The sequence below is a fragment of the Myxocyprinus asiaticus genome, chromosome 34 (assembly GCF_019703515.2).
Source record: "Myxocyprinus asiaticus isolate MX2 ecotype Aquarium Trade chromosome 34, UBuf_Myxa_2, whole genome shotgun sequence".
In the NCBI taxonomy this organism is placed as follows: domain Eukaryota; kingdom Metazoa; phylum Chordata; class Actinopteri; order Cypriniformes; family Catostomidae; genus Myxocyprinus; species Myxocyprinus asiaticus.
Genome location: NC_059377.1, coordinates 43377753 through 43398980, shown reverse-complemented (window position 1 = coordinate 43398980; position 21228 = coordinate 43377753). Strand labels below are relative to the sequence as shown.

Below are 21228 nucleotides of genomic sequence, written 5' to 3'. Positions count from 1 at the left end.
AAAATTCCTCCACAGCGCTGTAAAAGACTCATTGCAAGTTATCGCAAACGCTTGATTGCAGTTGTTGCTGCTAAGGGTGGCCCAACCAGTTATTAGGTTTAGGGGGCAATCACTTTTTCACACAGGGCCATGTAGGTTTGGATTTTGTTTTCCCTTAATAATAACAACCTTCATTTAAAAACTGCATTTTGTGTTTACTTGTGTTATCTTGGACTAATATTTAAACTTGTTTGATGATCTGAAACATTTAAGTGTGACAAACATGCAAAAACATAAGAAATCAGGATGGGGGCAAACACTTTTTCACACCACTGTATATATATAAACACATACATATACATATATATATATATATATATATATATATATACATATACATTTTAATTATAATTTTTTCATTATTATTTATATGAATAATAATAATAATATAAAAAATATTAAAATGTATTTAATATTTTTAAATAATAAATTTTTTAATACAGTTAATTAAAAAATTACTTTTTAAAATAATTTAAAATATTTTTATTTTATTTTTTATTTAATTCACTGGATTATACAAAATCACTCATTATTACATGGTTATTTAATAAATATTTATTTTTATATTAAATGAAAAAGCATAATATTATAGTAATATTGTTTTATTAATATGTGAAATGCATTTAAAACATTTAAAAATGTTTAAAAATACTTAAAAAATTGAAAGTACCTTTAATTTGTAAAGTATTTTTATTTTCTGTAACAATTTTTTGATTGTGTATATATATATATATTTATTTTTTTATTATAATTGTCTTTATTATAATGATTTATTAATTATTATTTATATGAATAATAATTTTAAAATGATTAAAATGTATTTCATATTTTAAAATTATAAACTTATAAATAAAAGTAATTTACAAAATTACTTTTTTAAATAATTTAAAATAATTTTTATTTTATTTTTATTTAATTCTCTGGATAATGCAAAATAGTCATTACTACATGGCTATTTAATAAATAAAAAAACATTTAATATAAAAAAATAATAATGAAAAAGCATAATATTATGGTAATATTATTTTAGTAATATGTGAAGTACGTTTAAAACATGAATTATGCTTACAGTAGTTGTTTCTTCGACTTCAGGCTCTTTCATGTCGCAGGGGTTTATTTTCATCAAAACAAAACATTTTCAACTTTTTTCTTTTTGTTATATGAAGGTCACATTAAAACTGAATTAGAAACTTTTTGCAGGTCTTCATTATTTAGTCACTGCACTAGGAGGAAATAAAGACACTTTTACAGACGTAGAGTTTCTTTGAAAAGTGTTAGTAGAGATTTTAGAAAGTAACTTACAAGTAAATTAGTAATGTGATTAGTTTTTCCATTGAGTAATCAGTAATCTGTATTGTATTAATGTGCTGATGTTGGTGCTGTGCAGGTGAGTTCATCCGCGCGCTGTACGAGTCCGAGGAGAACTGTGAGGTGGATCCCATGCGAACGCCCCCGTCTGTGGTGGCGGATCATCAGGCTAATCTGCGCATGTGCTGTGAACTCGCGCTCTGCAAGATCATCAACTCTCATTGGTCAGTTGCTCTGTCATCCTTATTGAACATATAATAATAGAACAATCTAGCACAATAACGTTTGTCTTCGTAATCTTGCTTCGCCTCTGAAAGAACTTTTCTTTTTCTTGTTGAAGATTATAGATGTCAAATGCGTTGTGAATGTTCATGTTGACTTTAATGATTATAATTAACTCTCAGAAAAGTTCATTGAGTTTATGGTTTTTATCTGTCTGATTGTGTAGTGTGTTTCCACGGGAACTGAAGGAGGTATTTGCGTCGTGGCGCGTGCGTTGTGCCGAACGCGGCCGTGAGGACATCGCGGACCGTCTCATCAGCTCGTCTCTCTTCCTGCGCTTCCTGTGTCCAGCGATCATGTCTCCATCTCTGTTTAATCTGACGCAGGAATATCCGTCCGAGCGCACCTCACGAACTCTCACGCTCATCGCCAAGGTGGTGCAGAGCCTCGCCAGCTTCTCAAAGTCAGTCACTAGAGTCCACCGTCATTTATCCACCAACACGCACGTCAATCATCAGCTCTGATTGTCTGATCATACTTCTATTCACTGCGGTCATATGACACACGGACTTGCCCATTCGCAGTTTCCATTTCCATTTAGGCATTCAGACCTGTCCCATAGTGTCCCATAGTGTCCCGTGATTTCTCTGTGTCATGTGATCTCGTGTTGTCTCATTGGGTGATTCTCATGAAACAAAAGTTTGAACCACGGCACTGAGGATTTCTATATAAAGATCTTTATGAAATTCTGTTCTGAAACTTGAACACAATAATGTGCTCCATCATGCACATAAGGATTTTATCTTTTATTCTAGATTTATGTTCTTATGTACTTATTTATTTATTTTTTAAAGAAATGATAAAAGTTCTTCTTCCCTGAAGGTAAATTAGTAAAATCCTGCACTTCATTTGGGATTTTATGTTTTTTAGATCTTATTTACATATACATTTCTCGACTTCACCATTCATTTGCATATGCAAATAAGCAAATTCAATTAACTTCAAAACAGTAAAAACCTTCACTTCTATAAGTTGAAAGATGAAGAAAATATGAGAAAGTGTCATTGAGGGAAGATTACTGCCATCTGGTGAAAAATGAAAAATAACATGGCTTGAAAATCCTGTTATGACAATAATAGCCAGTAGATGGCGGCAGTCTTCCATGCGGTCACCTTCCTTATTTGCCAAAGCTCAGCATTTGTTTTGATGTGTCAGTTTTTGCAATAATGTCACATAATGCTTACAGTCAAACCTGACCATGGTGTAACAAATAGAAGAGATAAAATAATAATTTTGTTACCAATCATTGTTTTCAAACATCAGAATTTAGTAACTCAAAGTACATGAATAATAATCTCAAGAAAATGAACAGCAATGGACTGTCAAAATTTTATAAAACAGAAGACTACAACTTTGTTCTCTGTGTGTGTGTGTGTGTGTGTGTGTGTGTGCGTGCATGAGTGATAAAGCTGATTCTGATGAGTGTATGTTTTTGTGTGTGTTGTGTTCTGCGTTCTGCTTGGGTTTGTCTCACCCATTTATTTCTGTGTGTGTGTGTGTGTGTGTGTGTGTGTGTGCTACACTGTGGCTTATTTTTTTTAAAAAAAATTAAAAAAAAAATGCTCTGTGTTATAATGTCTCCAGTTCATATTTGTGTGTGTATGGGGGTGGGGGTGGGGTGGGTTAGCACTTTTCATGTTTTATAGTGTCACCGCTTCATTTCTGTGTGTGTTTGTTCTGCATTGTGGCTGATTTATATACACTATATTGCCAAAAGTATTCGCTCACCCATCCAAATAATTGAATTCAGGTGTTCCAATCACTTCCATGGCCACAGGTGTATAAAATGAAGCACCTAGGCATGCAGACTGCTTCTACAAACATTTGTGAAAGAATGGGCCGCTCTCAGGAGCTCAGTGAATTCCAGCGTGGTACTGTGATAGGATGCCACCTGTGCAACAAGTCCAGTCGTGAAATTTCCTCGCTACTAAATATTCCACAGTCAACTGTCAGTGGTATTATAACAAAGTGGAAGCGATTGGGAATGACAGCAACTCAGCCACGAAGTGGTAGGCCACGTAAAATGACAGAGCGGGGTCAGCGGATGCTGAGGCGCATAGTGCGCAGAGGTCGCCAACTTTCTGCAGAGTCAATCGCTACAGACCTCCAAAGTTCATGTGACCTTCAGATTAGCTCAAGAACAGTGCGTAGAGAGCTTCATGGAATGGGTTTCCATGGCCGAGCAGCTGCATCCAAGCCATACATCACCAAGTGCAATGCAAAGCGTCGGATGCAGTGGTGTAAAGCACGCCGCCACTGGACTCTAGAGCAGTGGAGACGCGTTCTCTGGAGTGACGAATCACGCTTCTCCATCTGGCAATCTGATGGACGAGTCTGGGTTTGGCGGTTGCCAGGAGAACGGTACTTGTCTGACTGCATTGTGCCAACTGTGAAGTTTGGTGGAGGGGGGATTATGGTGTGGGGTTGTTTTTCAGGAGCTGGGCTTGGCCCCTTAGTTCCAGTGAAAGGAACTCTGAATGCTTCAGCATACCAAGAGATTTTGGACAATTCCATGCTCCCAACTTTGTGGGAACAGTTTGGGGATGGCCCCTTCCTGTTCCAACATGACTGCGCACCAGTGCACAAAGCAAGGTCCATAAAGACATGGATGAGCGAGTTTGGTGTGGAAGAACTTGACTGGCCTGCACAGAGTCCTGACCTCAACCCGATAGAGCACCTTTGGGATGAATTAGAGCGAAGACTGTGAGCCAGGCCTTCTCGTCCAACATCAGTGTCTGACCTCACAAATGCGCTTCTGGAAGAATGGTCAAAAATTCCCATAAACACACTCCTAAACCTTGTGGAAAGCCTTCCCAGAAGAGTTGAAGCTGTTATAGCTGCAAAGGGTGGGCCGACGTCATATTAAACCCTATGGATTAAGAATGGGATGTCACTTAAATTCATATGCGTCTAAAGGCAGATGAGGGAATACTTTTGGCAATATAGTGTATCTTATTTGACAAATCAAAAAAAAAATTTGCTCTGTTTTTTAGTCTTTCCCATTCATTTCCTATGGTCGGTCAATTTTGACCGCGAACTTATAAGGTGTCGCTTTTTATACGACGACTTTGACTTATCAAATGAAGTTTACATTTATATTGTGTGTCCAGATGGCAAGTGGAGGAAAAGTCACAAAGTCTTGTACCTTTCAGATAAAGGAAACCATTTTTATTACCTTGGGAAAAAGAGATTTTCGGTCAAAAATGACCAAACAGTATAGAAAGGTTAAAAACCAGGTGCAAGACTTTTAACAAGGAGCGCATTTACATGCACACCAATACGCTGATAACTCTCAAAAATTTGTTTATTTAAAAAATCAGACAAAGCAAGAAAACTGTTTACATTAGATTTGAAATTATTGAGGTATTCTCTGCTTTTGGCGTCAAAATGTAAACAGTCATGCGCACAATGCTTAAGAATGCCGGTTAAGGTGTTTACATGCAATACGAAATTGGGGTAATGGGCAAAAATGTACCCCTGTTGATCGGTTTATTCTTACGTCGTTTGTGACCTTACAACGCTGTTTATTACGTTTATAAGACCACATGTGTTGTTGGCTTATTACGCAAAATTGGTGTAAGAATGTGCATGTAAACTCGCTCAGTTTTTAATAGCCAAATCTGATCATTTATCCTTAAATCAACCATTAGACATATAGTAATTCGAAACTATTTGGATTAATACAAAACAATAATAAAAAAAAAAACGAGCAAATTTGGTTGGTGTAAAATTGTTTATTTAATAACAAATTTTGGGATTAATGATGATTGTTTTTGTGGAGCCTCTACTGAATGTTGACATGTTAAGTTCAAAAACTGATCATCTTCTTTTTGGCCAGGGTTTTGTGTGTCGTGGTAATGAGGATTTTTCTGGACATGCTCCAGAAAATGTTTGTTCCAATCAGTATTTCGTGAGATTTACCCCATTATGTTGTCATGGTTTCTCATGATGTTTTTTATGGTCTCATTGCGTTTCATTGTGTGAAGAGTTATTCTTCTGTCTCAAGGTGTCTCATGGTCTGATGGTATGTGTCTGTGTCTAGAGTTGATCTTCAGTCTCTTGTTTCTGTAGTTGACATGTCACTTATCACCACCTGTCTCTCTTTTCTCTGTCGCCCATCAATCTGTCTTTCACCACCTATCTCTTCACTTGTCTGTCTCTCTCTATCTGTCTGTCTCTCCCACACTGCTGTCTGTGTGTGTTGTGTGCAGGTTCAGTGGTAAAGAGGATTATCTGGGCTTCATGAATGAGTTTCTGGAGATGGAGTGGGGCTCAATGCAGCAGTTCCTGTATGAAATCTCTAATCTGGAGTGTGTGAGTAACGCCGGGGCGTTTGAGGGTTATATCGACCTCGGCCGAGAGCTGTCCATCCTGCACAGTTTACTCTGGGAGGTCATGGCCCAGCTCAGTAAGGTAATGACATCACATATCTGTCACTAACCATACAAGTTTTTACATGTAACAGCTGTAAAACAGATATATCGAAAAACATCATAAAATGTGTTTTCTTTAAAGTGTGTTTCTGTTCCACCAGCGTTACCGAACAGAATTGCAATAGTAATGATGGTTTTTGAATAGCTTTCCCATGGGTTGGTTTATTATGTTGAATATCAAGAAGATCTCTCAGTTATTAAACACTGATGCTGGTCTGCTGTGTCTCCTTCTGATTCTTCAGGACGCCATATTGAAACTGGGGCCGTTGCCGCGGTTACTGAATGACATCAGCGTGGCGTTGCGCAACCCTCAGCTGCACCGTCAGGCGAGTCACCAGCCGCCCGAACGTCACCTGTCACGACCCGCATTCGCCCGCCTCGCCACTAACGACTTCCAGAGCCTCATGATGAGAGACCTCAACAGGTGACCAATACAGCAGTCAATCAGTCTGTCTGACTGTCTATCTTTCTGTTTGTCCAGCCATCTCTCTGTCTGTCTGTTCTATCTATCTGTCTGCCTGTCTGTCTTTCTGTCCTTCTATCTCTGTCTGTCTTTCTGTTCTATCTATCCATCTGTCTGTCCATCCATCCATCTGTCTATTTGTCCGTTTATCTATCTGTCTGTCTGTTCCAACAATCTACCTGTCTATCCGTCCATCTGTCTATCTATCAGTCTGTTCATCTATCCGTCTATCTGTCTGTCTATCTTTCTCTTTGTCCAGCCATCTGCCAGTCACTTCTATTTATATGTATGTCTGTCTGTCTGATTTATCTATGTGTCTGTCTTTCTGTTCTATCCATCTATCTGTCTGTCCATCCATCCATCCGTCTATCTGTCCGTCTATCTATCTGTCTGTCCATCCATCCGTCTACCTGTCTGTCTATCCATCCGTCTATCTACTGTGTCTATCTGTCTGTCTAACTTTCTGTTTGTCCAGCCGTCTGTCTGTCTCTTCTATTTATCTGTCTGTCTGTCTGTCTGATCTATCTGTCTGTCTGTTCTATTTCTCAATCTGTCGATCTTTCTTTCTGTCCTTCCATCTGTCTGTGTCTTTCTGTTCTATCCATCTATCTGTCTGTCTATCTGTCAATCTATCTGCTGTGTCTGTCTGTCTGTCTATCTGTCTGTCTATCTGTCTGTCTGTCTGATCTATATGTTTGTTCTATCTATCATCTATCTATCTATCTGTCTGTCTGTCTGTCTGATTTATCTATCTGTCTGATCTCTCTGTCTGTCTGTTTTATTTATCAATCTGTCTGTCTGTCTGATTTATCTGTCTGTCTGATTTATCTGTTTGTCTAATTTATCTGTCTGTCTGTCTGTCTGATCTGTCTGTCTGATTTATCTGTCTGTCTGTCTGATCTATCTATCTGTCTGTCTGATTTATCTGTCTGTCTGTCTAATTTATCTGTCTGTCTGTCTAATTTATCTGTCTGTCTGATTTATCTGTCTGTCTGTCTGTCTGATCTATCTATCTGTCTGTCTGTCTGATTTATCTGTCTGTCTGTCTGTCTGTCTGATCTATCTGTCTGTCTGATTTATCTGTCTGTCTGTCTGATCTATCTATCTGTCTGTCTGATTTATCTGTCTGTCTAATTTATCTGTCTGTCTGATCTGTCTGTCTGTCTGATTTATCTGTCTGTCTGTCTAATTTATCTGTCTGTCTGATCTGTCTGTCTGTCTGATTTATCTGTCTGTCTGATCTGTCTGTCTGTCTGATTTATCTGTCTGTCTGTCTGTCTGATCTATCTGTCTGTCTGATTTATCTGTCTGTCTGTCTGTCTGTCTGATCTATCTGTCTGTCTGATCTATCTTAAATACAGTAAACACTAATAATACATACTATGTGAATACCATGTTCTTTGGGCATGTACCCTGGTAGTACCAATGGTATTTTTTGGACTATTTTGGAATATAGTTTCAATGCTGTGGTGCATTATTATGGTACTCACACAAAGTTTATCTGAAGTTCAGTCATGACATCTCTCGGAATGAAGTTTTAGTCGTGGTGGACTAGATCTGCTTACACTGCTGCTGCTGCAGAGCAAGTACGAAGAGTTGCTACTGCTAGACATACACAGACATGCTAAAACAAGCATGCAAAAAACATGCTGCTGTGGCTGAAACAAGACATGCACATATTCCTGTAGCAGATCTAGACCTGTGGAGCTGAGGAGGAGGAGGGTAATTGCGAAGAAAACTCTTATAGCTTGCGAAGTGAGACCAGCTTGCTGGCAACATGCTACGTAAACTTATTTAAATGTTTGATGTGATTGGTTGCAACAAGTTGATTGGCTTGTCAATCAACTTGATCACATTGAGGGAACCTATCAGCTTGCGCCACAGATTTTCCTGACTGAGCTTCAGGTCATTAATTATTATCTGATATATCACTGAATGGCTCTGTCATTGTTTGTCTTTATAATGGTTTCATAACAGAATTAACATTGAGTTTCACTCAACTCAGGACTATACATTTAGATTTGTTAGTGTTCCCGACTGATGGTCATAATCATCTGTGTGTGCAGCTCTATAGATATCTCTCGTCTGCCGTCTCCTACTGCGGGTTTGTCTGGAAGTGGCATTCTGTCTCATCCGGGAATGGCTGCGTTCTCCGAGCGTGATCACCGTGGCAACAAAGACGTGTTCTACGTGACCCGCCCTCCTCTGGCACGCTCAAGCCCCGCCTACTGCACAAGCAGCTCTGACATCACCGACCCTGACCCGAAGGTACACACACACACACTTTTCTGTTCTATAAAGGGTTGAGCAAAACTTAGAATGGGAGTTTAATTGGAATTGAAGTTTAATTCTGAATGATACACAGTCCGGGTTCTCTACTATATTTTTTGGCTAAAATGTTCTCACTTTGCATTTGTTATTCTCAAGTGTAATTGTGTGTGTTGACACTCTCAGGTTCTCAGTGTGAATAAGAGCGTGTCTATGATGGATCTTCAGGATTCGCGCATTAACAGCGTGTCGAATCTGCACTCTGTCAATGACCTGCTGAACTCGTCTCAGGGCTCTCTCGCCGGGCTGGGCGGGTACGGTCCACTGGGTGGCGCCCCTCTCAGGGCGGGAGGTCGCGTGTCAGCGGGGTCAAATATGTCGGGTGGTTTGCGCATGGGGACGGATTCGCTCTCGCAGCAGCAGCAACAGCAGGCGGCCGCGATGCACGTGCCGTTATCCTTCCAGAACCCTCTGTTCCACCTGGTGTCCGACGGGCCGCAGTACCACACCCCCCCACATGTGCCCGCTGCTGCCCCGCCCCCACTCCTGCTCGCCCCGGAGCCTGAGAACGGACACGTTGGCTTCGGCATGCCGACATTCGGTCACAGCGGCTTCTCTCGCAGCGAGGATCTGTCGGCTCTGCGCTCACAGAACAGTCTGGTGCAACCCAACATCGTCCACTCACACAGCTACAGTGACGATTTCACACGTCACAATCAGGCCGACTACGCCCGCAGACAGCTCTCACTGCAGGTGCAGGTAAACAGACAGACTCATGCAATCTTGGAAATGAAATAAAAACTGCAAAAATTATCACAGTTTTGCTCAGTTGCTTTGGCTCATTTTTTGAAACAGTCTTAGCACTCTCTAAATTGTAAGTGCAATTCTACTTACTCTTCTGCACACATGTGCCAAAACACATGCAATGTGCTTAAATGAATGAGAAATTCAAATCTGCTGCGAACAAGAAACTAATTGCTCAGAGATTTGAACTTATTGTTTTGAAAAAAAAAATAAAAATAAATAATAATAATTCTCATTCGAGAATTGAGCCAAAGCGATTGAGGAAAACTGTAATAATATCTTTAAAGTCATTGAAAAGTGTTGGAAATTAATACAATCTGAAAAAGTCAAGGAAAAATGTAAGAAATTAATAAAATCTTTAAAAGTTATTGAAGGGGGTCTGGGTATCTCAACGAGTAAAGACGCTGACTATCACACCTGGAGTTCGCTAGTTTGCTAGTTCGAATCCCAGAGTGTGCTGAGTGACTCCAGCCAGGTCTCCTAGGCAACCAAATTGGCCCGGTTGCTAGGGAGGGTAGAGTCACATGGGGTAACCTCCTCGTGGTCGCTATAATGTGGTTCTCGCTCTCGGTGGGGCGCGTGGTGAGTTGTGCGTGGTTGCCGCGGTGGATAGCGTGAAGCCTCCACACACGCTATGTCTCCACAGTAACGCGCTCAACAAGCCACGTTATAAGATGCGCGGATTGATGGTCTCGGAGGCAACTGAGATTCGTCCTCCGCCACCCGGATTGAGGCGAGCCACTACGCCACCACGAGGACTTAGAAGCGCATTGGGAATTGGACATTCCAAATTTGGAAAAAAAAAAGGTTCTTGAAAAGTCTTGGTAATTAATAACATCTGCAAAAGGCATTGAAATTTTTTGGAAATTAATAAAATCTGAAAAAGTCACGGAAAAGTTTAAGAAATTAATAAAATATGCAAAAGGCATTGCAACATTTTGGAAATTAATAAAGTCTGAAAAAGTGACTGAAATTTTTTCAGAAATTAATACAATCTTTAAAAGTCTCAGAAATTAGGAAAATATTTAAAAGTCATTGAAATTATTCAGAAATTAATAAAATCTTTCAAATTAATTGAAAAGTCTTGGAAATTAATAACATCTGCAAAAGGCATTGCAACATTTTGGAAATTTAAAAAATCTGAAAAAGTAATTAAAAAGTTTTAGATATTTATAAAATCTTTAAAAGAAATGAATAAAATCTGAAAATGCCTTGGAAATTAATAAAATCTTAAGAAGTCATGACTCATGAACATTCTGAATGAAATTTTTAATAAAATAATTGTACATTTTTTTCATTTACCATTTTTAAAGCAGTTAAAGCCTAAAAATGTCTGTCTCTGTATCTCTGGTATCAGGAGAATCTTCAGCAGCAGGTTTTAATGGGCATGGCCCCACAGACAGCGACGGGCACCGGCACACCCGCTTCTCTGGCCACTCCCCCTACCACCATTCATCCTGTGCGTCAGGCCTCCATGGCTCCGCCTCCTCCTCAGCGTGCAAAGCCTCAGCCTTCTCACCAGCTGTCCGTCAGCTCAGCCGCTAACTCCACGCCTCCCAAGACCCGCCCTCAGAGTGGGAACCTCCTCCAATCACCCGAGTCAAGTTTCGGGGCAAGGCAGTTGCCGCGACAGCAGCTGTCAGCGAAGGATAGCCCCGCCCCCGGGCTGCCGCATCAGTCCAGCACAGCGAATGAGAATGCCACACCACAAGGGGGCGCTGGTGAGAGCGTAGAAAACACCCCTAGCAACCAACCCGCAAAACCCGCTCAACAAAATAACCAACAGAATTTACTCAAACCAACTGTTAACAAACAGGTACTTTATTATCTTGTATACTCGTATATATACCACAGATACTTCTATATACTTGTTATACTATATATAACAAATATGGAAAGGTTAGAAGAACTTGAGACTATATATAAAATTCTTCATTCAGGGCTCGAAATCTCCCTCCACATTGAACACCCCCACAGCTGCGTCTGAGCGTACGGTGGCCTGGGTGTCCAACATGCCGCACCTGTCTGCAGACATTGAGAGCTTGCGTGTGGATCGTGAGGATTTCAAACTGAAGGAACACTCTAAGAGTATGGACGAGTCTCGTCTGGACCGGGTCAGTATCGGCTCACAGCGTCACACAATGGCGTAGATTTGGTTTGAACATTGGGGGGGTCCAAATGAGGGTCCGGGGTCTTGCACAGATAAATAGAAAATTATATTAATTGCATACTCTTAAATATTTATACACTAGGTTTAGGTTTAATGTTTCAAAAAACATATACGGATTAGTTCACGCAAAAATTAAAATTCAGTCATTGTTTACTCACCCCTGTGTTGTTATAACCCTATGCGACTTCCTTTCTTTTTCTGAACACAAAGGGAGAAATTGCGAATATATGTTGTGCTCAGTGATGTCATACAATGGCAGTTTATGGTGACCACCTCTTCAAGCTTCAAAAGAACACAAAAGTATAATTCAGAAGTCTAATAAATTATTCCATGAGACTCATGATTGTTATGAAAGCATACGATAAGATTTGGTGAGAAACAAACTGAAATCTAATGTATTATTTAGTGAAAATGTTCACTGATCGTTGATCTCCTGTGTGCGTTCATGATAGGACACGAGAGCGACAGTTCACGCAGCCCCCTCGAGACATAGGGGCGTTCAACTGAAAAACATTTTGTTTATCTAAAAACAGGTCCTCTGCAGCGATAGTGACAACAGAACACAACACAGCTGCACACAAAACAGAGAACAGAACTTACTAAACATGTCTGAAGGGTTGAAGCATTTACATTGATGCAAGAATTGATGCATTTCTGTGCCCAGCCTTATTTTTTTGTGAAAGTTTTTGGACCGGTGCCAGTTCACAGTGGACAGAGTTACCCGCGTGATGCCGAAAATAGAAAACAAGTGATCGATAGAATGTCCTGTCGCTCGTCACTGCTGGTTAGGACAAAAACTCTGATTACTATAGAAAATATACCTTTTATCATGTGTCGTTTGCCGTCATGTTAGGACACGGTGTGACTGTGGCTGCCTGTAGCTCCTCTATGTTTCAGTTTGATTTCTGAGTACTCCATTCAAAAAAATAAGGCTGGGCATAGAAATGCATCAATTCTCAAACTCTTCAAATACCAAAGGTGTCACTTTTTTTTTTTTTTTTTACAACCACTTTGACTTATCGAATCAAGCCCAAATGTATTATTATTATTATTATTATTATTATTTGGAAGTTCAGTTGGCAAATGGAGGACAAGTCACCAAGTCTTGTGCTGCTCAGATAAATTCATTTTATTAAATGAGGAAAATGTATTTCATTCAAAAATTACTAAATAACATAGGAGGGTTAAACATCCTCATCCAGTAATAAGTAAAGACTGTGATTGGCCCATCCTGGCCAGCGCTGAGAAAAGTAACAGGTACCACGTGACATTGCCGTCTACGCTAGAGGGGGATTGCGCGAGATTGAGCAAGTTTTTTGTCCGATTTTTTGTCTGATTATGACAGACTCACAGTCACGCAATTGCAAAATATATATAGAAACAAGGACAGATGCATGATTTGGATAGACCCCAATTCTACGCCAATGGCGTCACATGAGTTACAACAATAACATGCCCAAACAAACAATAAATCACTTTTAAACCTGTGTGCAGGTGCGCGAGTATGAGGAGGAGATTCACTCTCTAAAGGAGCGTTTGATGATGTCACACCGTAAACTGGAGGAGTACGAGCGCCGGCTGCATTCACAGGAACAACAGACGAGTAAAATCCTGCTGCAGTATCAGAGTCGCCTGGACGACAGTGAGCGACGCCTGCGACAACAACAGGTGGAGAAAGACTCGCAGATCAAAGGAATCATCAACAGGTCAGACGCATCTCGAAACGCTAAATAAACAAACTCAGTCATGTCTGTGAAAATGTACAAATGCAGAAGGGTTTGTGGGAAGGTTAGGGGATAGAAAATATCATTAGATCAGGATAAAAACAACACACGTCGATGGAATTAAAAAACAAAAGTGTGTGTGTGTGTTGCAGGTTAATGGCTGTAGAGGATGAGTTGAGAGGAAGTGGAATGCCTGACCTGAAAACCAGATTATTCACAGAACAGGTCTGTACACACACACACACACACACACACACACACATAGTCTTCTATTTTAGTTATCATTTTTGTCTTTCGACGAAAATGCATTTTAAATTAAGTCAATATTTCATCATCCCAGTTTTACTCTGACTAAAACTGGCATATTATAAAGTCGACCAAACTAGCATATTTAAGTTGAAAATAATATGCCGTGAGGGGGTCCCTGGAAAATTTCAGATGAATAAAAAAAGTTTAAAAACTAAATTAACCGAATTTAACACAATTTTCATTTCAGTTTAATTAAACTTTCTAGCGTGTTTTTTCGTGCTATCTTGCGAAAACAAAGTTTACACTTAAAATGCTCAAGTCCCCGTATACATAAATCAGGCATATGAGGTTTCGTTTGAAAGCTTAGAATCTGAACTTTTCACAGATGACCATCACTTCTGCATTTATGTTACTTAAAATAACAAAATAAGGCCTTAAAACATCCACGTCACAAATAAGCGCCACCTAGTGGTTATGTGGCAGAAATATTAATATGAATATAAAAGTCTTTAAAACAGCACTTAAAAAGACAAATCATACATCAAATGAAAGCGCTCATTCTCAGGAACGTGTTTATTTTGTTACACTAATACCACAGTTTAAAAGATTTTCAAAAGAATCACAAGTGAAATATGATTTCTGTAAGACATCAAATACAAACATAAAGTATATCAGAATCTTTTTTTTTTTTTCAATAATCAATGCTTAATTTTAATTAAAATAATGCAAAAAAAAATCAAATTAAAAATATAAAATTATTTTCATGCACCCATATATAAGGTTGTTAATTACAGACAGATGTGAACAATAATCTGAGAGATATAAAGACATAAATTTAGATTATTTGTTAGTGAATCTCTTTAGAGTCATATTATTCACTGACTGAACTTCTGTTTTACTTTTCAGCCCATTTATGGTGCTCACTCTGGAACATGATTGGCCCGTGCAGGAATAGTGGACATGTGATTGGTTGAACCTCAACCCTGGAATATCTGTTGATTGGCTGAGAGAGAAGAGAAAGGCGGATCCAGAGAATGAAGAACAACTCCAACTATATAATCTCTCTTTCTCTCTCTCTCTCTTTCTCTCTCTCTCTCTCTCTCTCTCTCTCTCTCTCACACACACACACACACACACACACACACTGGGAATATATATATATATATATATATGTGTGTGTGTGTGTGTGATTAATAAATATATATAATATATATATATAGTCATCAGGTGTCTCTCTCTCCTGCTGTCTCTCTCTCTCTCTTTTCTTCTGAAATTTTGAGCCAAATGGACGACAATCAGCATCTTTGAGGCCGATACAATCACATCGATAGCACAACGAAAACCAACAGACAGACAGAGAGACAGACAGCATGAGTTTATTCATTTATTATTTTCCTCTCATTCACCTGTCTCTCTGTCTCTCTTTATTCACAGATGTGTATGTGTGTTTTGATCAATGGCGGCCTCAACTTCCTAATAATCACTCAATATCAAATCTATTTTTTTTTTTTTTTTTTAAACAATGTTTTGAGGGGGTTGATTCTTTCTGAGCCAACAGACGCTGTCATACCACTCATAACTCCGCCTCTTCCTGTTCTGAGAAGGAGGCGGGCTTTCCTCTGCGTGCCTAAAGAGCTCCAATGAGAACAGGGCAAAATAAGACTATTGACGAGTGAATCGGACACTCCGTTTATTTCATGATCTCAAGTTTTGCTCATCAATGAGAAAGAAGTTTGCAATGTTTTTGGGTGGATTTGCTGCACTGTGGACAGAAAGCCCAGTTTCCTGCGTCTAATGCCACACAGACGACCAGGAACGTCTCGGAAAGAAGTACCGAAGAGTTTCTGGTTGTGGAAACGAAAATGCGACACTTGTGTGTGTGTGAGAAAATGTTCTTGGTTTGCTGTAGTGAGTTTTCACTGTTGGCATTAGTTGTGTGGAACGGATATCAGGTGACTTTGTGATTCAATATGGGAATGAAAGATCTACTTGTTTTAGTGTGGGTGTGTGTTTGTTAGAAAACACCTAAATGAAAAGTTTTAAAGGTGAAGTGTGTAATTTCTGCTCCACTAGCCGTACCAAACAGAATGGGAGTCAAAGTAATTATCTCAAAACAGGTTTCCCCAACATTCGCCAATCAGTCGTTGGTCGGACAAAAGGGTAGTCCCACTCCAAACTCGCCCTATTGGTCGAGCGAACCACATTATAGTGACAACGAGGAGGTTACTCCCTAGCAACCGGGCCAATTTGGTTACTTAGGAGACCTGGCTGGAGTCACTCAGCACACCCTGGATTTGAACTCGTGACTCCAGGGGTGATAGTCAGCGTCAATACTCGATGAGATACCCAGGCCCCCTCGACCCTCCTTTTCTTAAAAAAGGCACAAATCTGTGTTCCTGTGAGACACTTACAATGGAAGTCAATGGGGTCAATCCGTAAACGTTAAAATACTCACTGTTTCAAAAGTATAGACACAAGACAGAAACAATATGTGTGTTAACATGATTTAACTGTGATAAAATCACTTACTAACCACATCTGTGGAAAGTTAGCGAGAAGCATTTACCCATGTTTCCATTGATCATGATATAAATAATGGGGGGGTTGTACTGGCTTGTTTTGATTATTGGGGGGGGGGGGTTACCTCCCTTCATTCCCCCGGAATCAGCTGGTAATTTGATTAAGTTTATGGCAAGAATAGCACATAATGATAAATTTGGAAAAGAAGTGTTAGCATTGGGACGTGTGAAGATGCTTTGGATGGTGAACTTGAGAAGGTCCCAAAATCCACTGCAAACTCGCATTCAAGTCTGACTCGATCCTGGTGTGGAGTGCTCACTTTATACCATCAAATCAATTCCCGATGGATAAAATTATGTCCAACACTATATTTTTTGTTGTTGAATAAACTCAGAAATACTTCACAATATGGAAGTAACATGGGTTGCGATGTTGATGGGTTTTCATGGTGATGTAACATTAAAAAAATAACACACTTCACTTTTAACGATTCAATGATTTAATAGAGAAAGGAAAGATTTGACTGAAACTAAAATCAAGTATTTACCACTCTTAGATTTTAATAAAGACACAAATAATCCAGCCACACATTATGATTTACTCAAACACACACAGACACACACTGATTTGCTTTTTTCTGAGGTTGGCTGCTGATTTCTGTACATAGAGTCCAGATTTACTAATTGAAAGTTTATTCATTTTAAGTCAGTTCAGTTTTTCTCTTTTTTCGATGTTTGGTGGATGATTCTCATATACGCCAGTAGCCGCTTTGCTAGGGCTTAAGGCACTTACTTTTCTATTAATTTTTTGTTGAAGTATTAATTTTGTCTGCATTTCAGGTAATAATAGTAATGAAAAACAATGAATAGTGTTTCTGTGCCTACAGTTCCCATAGAGCAATGGTTCTCAAACAGGGGGCTGGGACCCACTAGGGGGTCTTAACATGACTTAATAATTAAAATAATCCAACTTAATTAAAATGTTAAAAAATACTTTAAGATGTATGCCCACAAATTATAAACAGACTCTTTCTGAAACTTCTGGAATCAAAAACGATCCATGATAATTATTTTAATCAGACACGTCTAGTTTCCGGTTTCCGAACTCTCTGCAGCGCTGATTGGTTTAATGCAGAACTCTGCAGTTCCTGATTGGCTGATGCAGAACTCTCTGCAGCGCTGATTGGTTTAATGCAGAACTCTGAAGTTCCTGATTGGCTGATATGGAACCCTTTGCAGCGCTGATTGGTTTAATGCAGAACTCTGCAGTTCCTGATTGGCTGATATGGAACCCTTTGCAGCGCTGATTGGTTTAATGCAGAACTCTGAAGTTCCTGATTGGCTGATACGGAACCCTTTGCAGCGCTGATTGGTTTAATGCAGAACTCTGAAGTTCCTGATTGGCTGATACGGAACCCTCTGCAGCGCTGATTGGTTTAATGCAGAACTCTGAAGTTCCTGATTGGCTGATATGGAACCCTTTGCAGCGCTGATTGGTTTAATGCAGAACTCTGAAGTTCCTGATTGGCTGATACGGAACCCTCTGCAGCGCTGATTGGTTTAATGCATAACTCTGCAGTTCCTGATTGGCTGATGCGGAACCCTCTGCAGCGCTGATTGGTTTAATGCAGAACTCTGCAGTTCCTGATTGGCTGATGCGGAACCCTCTGCAGCGCTGATTGGTTTAATGCAGAACTCTGAAGTTCCTGATTGGCTGATACGGAACCCTTTGCAGCGCTGATTGGTTTAATGCAGAACTCCGCGGTCCTGACTGGCTGATACGGAACCCTCTGCAGCACTGATTGGTTTAATGCATAACTCTGCAGTTCCTGATTGGCTGATGCGGAACCCTCTGCAGCGCTGATTGGTGAAATGCAGAACTCCGCGGTCCTGATTGGCTGAATTGTTTGCTTTTCCAACCTGTTCATTGCCATACAGACGTAGATTTTGAGAGAATATCAGTTTCAATAAAGCAAAGGTGCTTTGCAGATTGATCAATACAACATTTATCTACTTTTTGTCACAATTTTCTGATAATATATAGCCATTTTATGTGTATAGGGGTCAGTTATGCTAAGACAGATCGTGATGGTGTATCTTTTCCCCATTGTGTAGCACTCTAGTTCTTAATGACTTTCTGTATTAAATTCATGATGAAATGGTCCTTACAACGGGACCCTTCCGCCAATTTAGCCATAGACACGGACAAGCCATAGCATTGACCCGTCCCTCCAATCCGATTCAGGAGTGTAGAATGTATATATTTATATATTTACCCATGGAAATATTCTCGAATGCAGGAGAGATTAGTTGATTCTAGAGTGGAGCATCTCTGAAAATGGAGTGATGTTTTGAATGTTCATATTATTATTATAAAGATATTATATTCAAATATTATTATTATTGTAATTATGAGCTTCATTTTATTGACAATGATTGATAAACAAAAATGTCTTTCTTTTTGTGAATATGGAGAAGTTTACATTTTTCTGGGGAAATATTAAAAATCTTTAAATATTTCAACAAATAAATAAATATATACATGCTTAACAGAAGATGTAAATTGACTGCAGCGTCTTGATTTCAATGGTAGGGTTCTGGAAGTTTAAAAAAATATCATTCAAAATCTTTACAGCTGAACTGATATAGCAAAAACTGTCTAAGCATTTCACGACAGACTTCTTAACTTCATGTTTTTAATGCCCATAATCGAGATCTGAAGCAAGATCCACCAAAGTCATTCACTGTTATCAAGTCGGTAAATTGTGAGTTTAAGTAGTTAAGAGAGAGTGGGGTAAAATGAGCCTGTGGGTAAGTTGACCCGTCCCGTGGTATCTAGCCAACTGTACATATGTTTTGTTATGTGACCTTGTAAGCAGGAAGTGTCTATAATTTATATGTTTATATGTTTTTTTTTTAATTTGAAGTTTACTGATGGTTGTGCCACAGCAAATTTATTCCAAAATGACATATCGTGCATAATGGTATATATCCAGTGTAGGGATGCCACCCGTCCCGTAAAATACGGGATCGTTGCGTATTTAAAGATGAAATGATGCATCCCGTATTGAATCAATATGCAGGGGCGTCGGACCAGGGGTAATGATGGACCTGAGTAACAGGGGCACTCGTTGGACGGGGGCCCACTGAAAGGCAATATTCCATGATCTTATTATAAAAAAGTTATATATAGAAAAAACATGCTCGTCATAAAAATGGGGAGTTTCCCCAACTTGCCCTGTCTCCACCAGTGCTAGTGACCTCACCCCCATTGAAAAATTAAAAGTGGTATAGTCCTCAAGCGCACGCTGCAAACGGAGTACACGTCATGTAGTTCATTACTACTGAAAGTAAGCTGAAATCGGACTTGAGAATGGAGTGGAGAAAGAGCGTGAGGCAGCCAACAATTTATGAGTTTTTTTTGCAGTGCTTGAAGTGGGGTGGTACACAGCAGTATGCAGTACCCGCACTTCTCTTAATTTTGTCTACAGAGTACCGTAAGTTTTTCTTGCGTACCACCAGTTCTCAGAGTCTCCCGGTACGATGTAATGACTTTATTTAATGTAAGTCAGTGATTTGATAAGGCCAGCCAATCACTTTTATCTGATCTCCCAAATAATTTTGATAAAATTGCGGCGGTAAACATCCAAGCCCTCTCTGTGCAAAACTCAGTGGTGAGTTTAACAACACTCGACACGTGCAACAACATCATCGACGGACCAGTTCCGGACTGGAGCACGCATGTTTAAGCTTGTCTGAGCATAGTTCAGTTACACTCTTTTCCAAAACATGAACCGGCAACTTTTAGGTGAGGCATTTTATCGATTCTTATTCAATCAAATTGAATTTGGTTTGGTGCAGTCAAAACTACAGACTTAAAAATGTCAACGCTGTTACAGAAGTGATGTCAGCTCATATGCACATCTTTTTTTCACAAAAGATAACCGAAGCTTCAAAGAAAATACACAGGAAAATGTGCATTTTATTCTCAATTCTTTTCTGTAGTGCTTGTAAAAAGATTATGTGAATTGTCACCGAACCTGTCTATCCATATACCCTGACAGTGTTTAGTTGAATACAGGTGTGTGTCAGCGTTCACAATCATCATCAAATCAGTTTGTTCACCGTAACTTATGATTATTATGTGCACAAGTATCTGGCTCCTGTGTGCAAAAGCATGTGTGCAGGACAAGAAAAGGCTAATCGTCCCCTCATTGATAATAAATAAAAAGTAAAAACAGACATAATGCTCTTTTTTCAGTTTTAGGCTGCATTATTTTATGTAAAAAGGCATTTCTAATCTTGTGTGGGTTGATATTGTCAAAGATAGACTTAAGCAGGTCTAAATATTCTTCCTCAGATTTCATAAACAATAACCTTACATTGTATGTTTTTATTTTCAAAGTAAAGTTAATCAAAACCTCTTTGTTATTTGAGGGCGTGAGGACATTTACATTTACAGCCAGACCTTAAAAATGTTAATTAAATACCATACAGATATAGGTGTTTGTGTGAAGTGAAGGTGAGAGTGGGTGTGGGGTGTGAGACTGGGCTTTTCAAATCTACAATCAAACACATTCAGGTCGTCAGCCAATTTTGATTCCCTAGAGTGTTGGGGAATGGTGTCTTGTAGTTGGTAATGTCTTTCAGGCCTCTCCATACTGATGCAGGGTCATTAGCTGAAAACTTGTTTCTCAGCTTCTCAGAGTAGCTTCTTTTAGCCATTTTAATTTCCTTAGTCAGTGTGTTTTTGGCCTGATTATACAAGATTTTATCTCCACTTCTATAAGCATCCTCTTTGGCCTGATGAAGCTGCCTGAGCTCTGCTGTAAACCATGGTTTGTCATTGCTGTATGTTAAATAAGTCCTAGTAGGGATGCACATATCCTCACCAAAACTGATATATGATGTAACAGTATCTGTGAGCTCATCCAGATTGGTGTCTGCATCTTCAAAAACACTCCAATCA

The 21228-nt window shown here is 39.3% G+C and overlaps 1 protein-coding gene across 3 annotated transcripts in view; it reads left to right on the top strand.

The window, feature by feature from the left end:
• LOC127425094 (ras/Rap GTPase-activating protein SynGAP-like) overlaps positions 1–18809 on the top strand; it is an 86495-nt gene extending 67686 nt beyond the window's left edge. For 2 of the 3 annotated variants that reach the window (XM_051670743.1, XM_051670745.1), the window contains 11 exons: positions 1427–1571; positions 1796–2032; positions 5841–6042; positions 6305–6486; positions 8592–8793; positions 8980–9552; positions 10955–11413; positions 11538–11711; positions 13262–13473; positions 13644–13716; positions 14647–18809. In XM_051670743.1, coding sequence (XP_051526703.1) covers positions 1427–1571; positions 1796–2032; positions 5841–6042; positions 6305–6486; positions 8592–8793; positions 8980–9552; positions 10955–11413; positions 11538–11711; positions 13262–13473; positions 13644–13716; positions 14647–14676 — 2489 coding nt within the window. In that variant the 3' untranslated portion in view covers positions 14677–18809. The remainder of the gene's footprint in view (positions 1–1426; positions 1572–1795; positions 2033–5840; positions 6043–6304; positions 6487–8591; positions 8794–8979; positions 9553–10954; positions 11414–11537; positions 11712–13261; positions 13474–13643; positions 13717–14646) is intronic. The other variant, XM_051670744.1, reaches the window with a different exon arrangement.
• The last annotated feature ends 2419 nt before the right edge of the window (positions 18810–21228 follow it).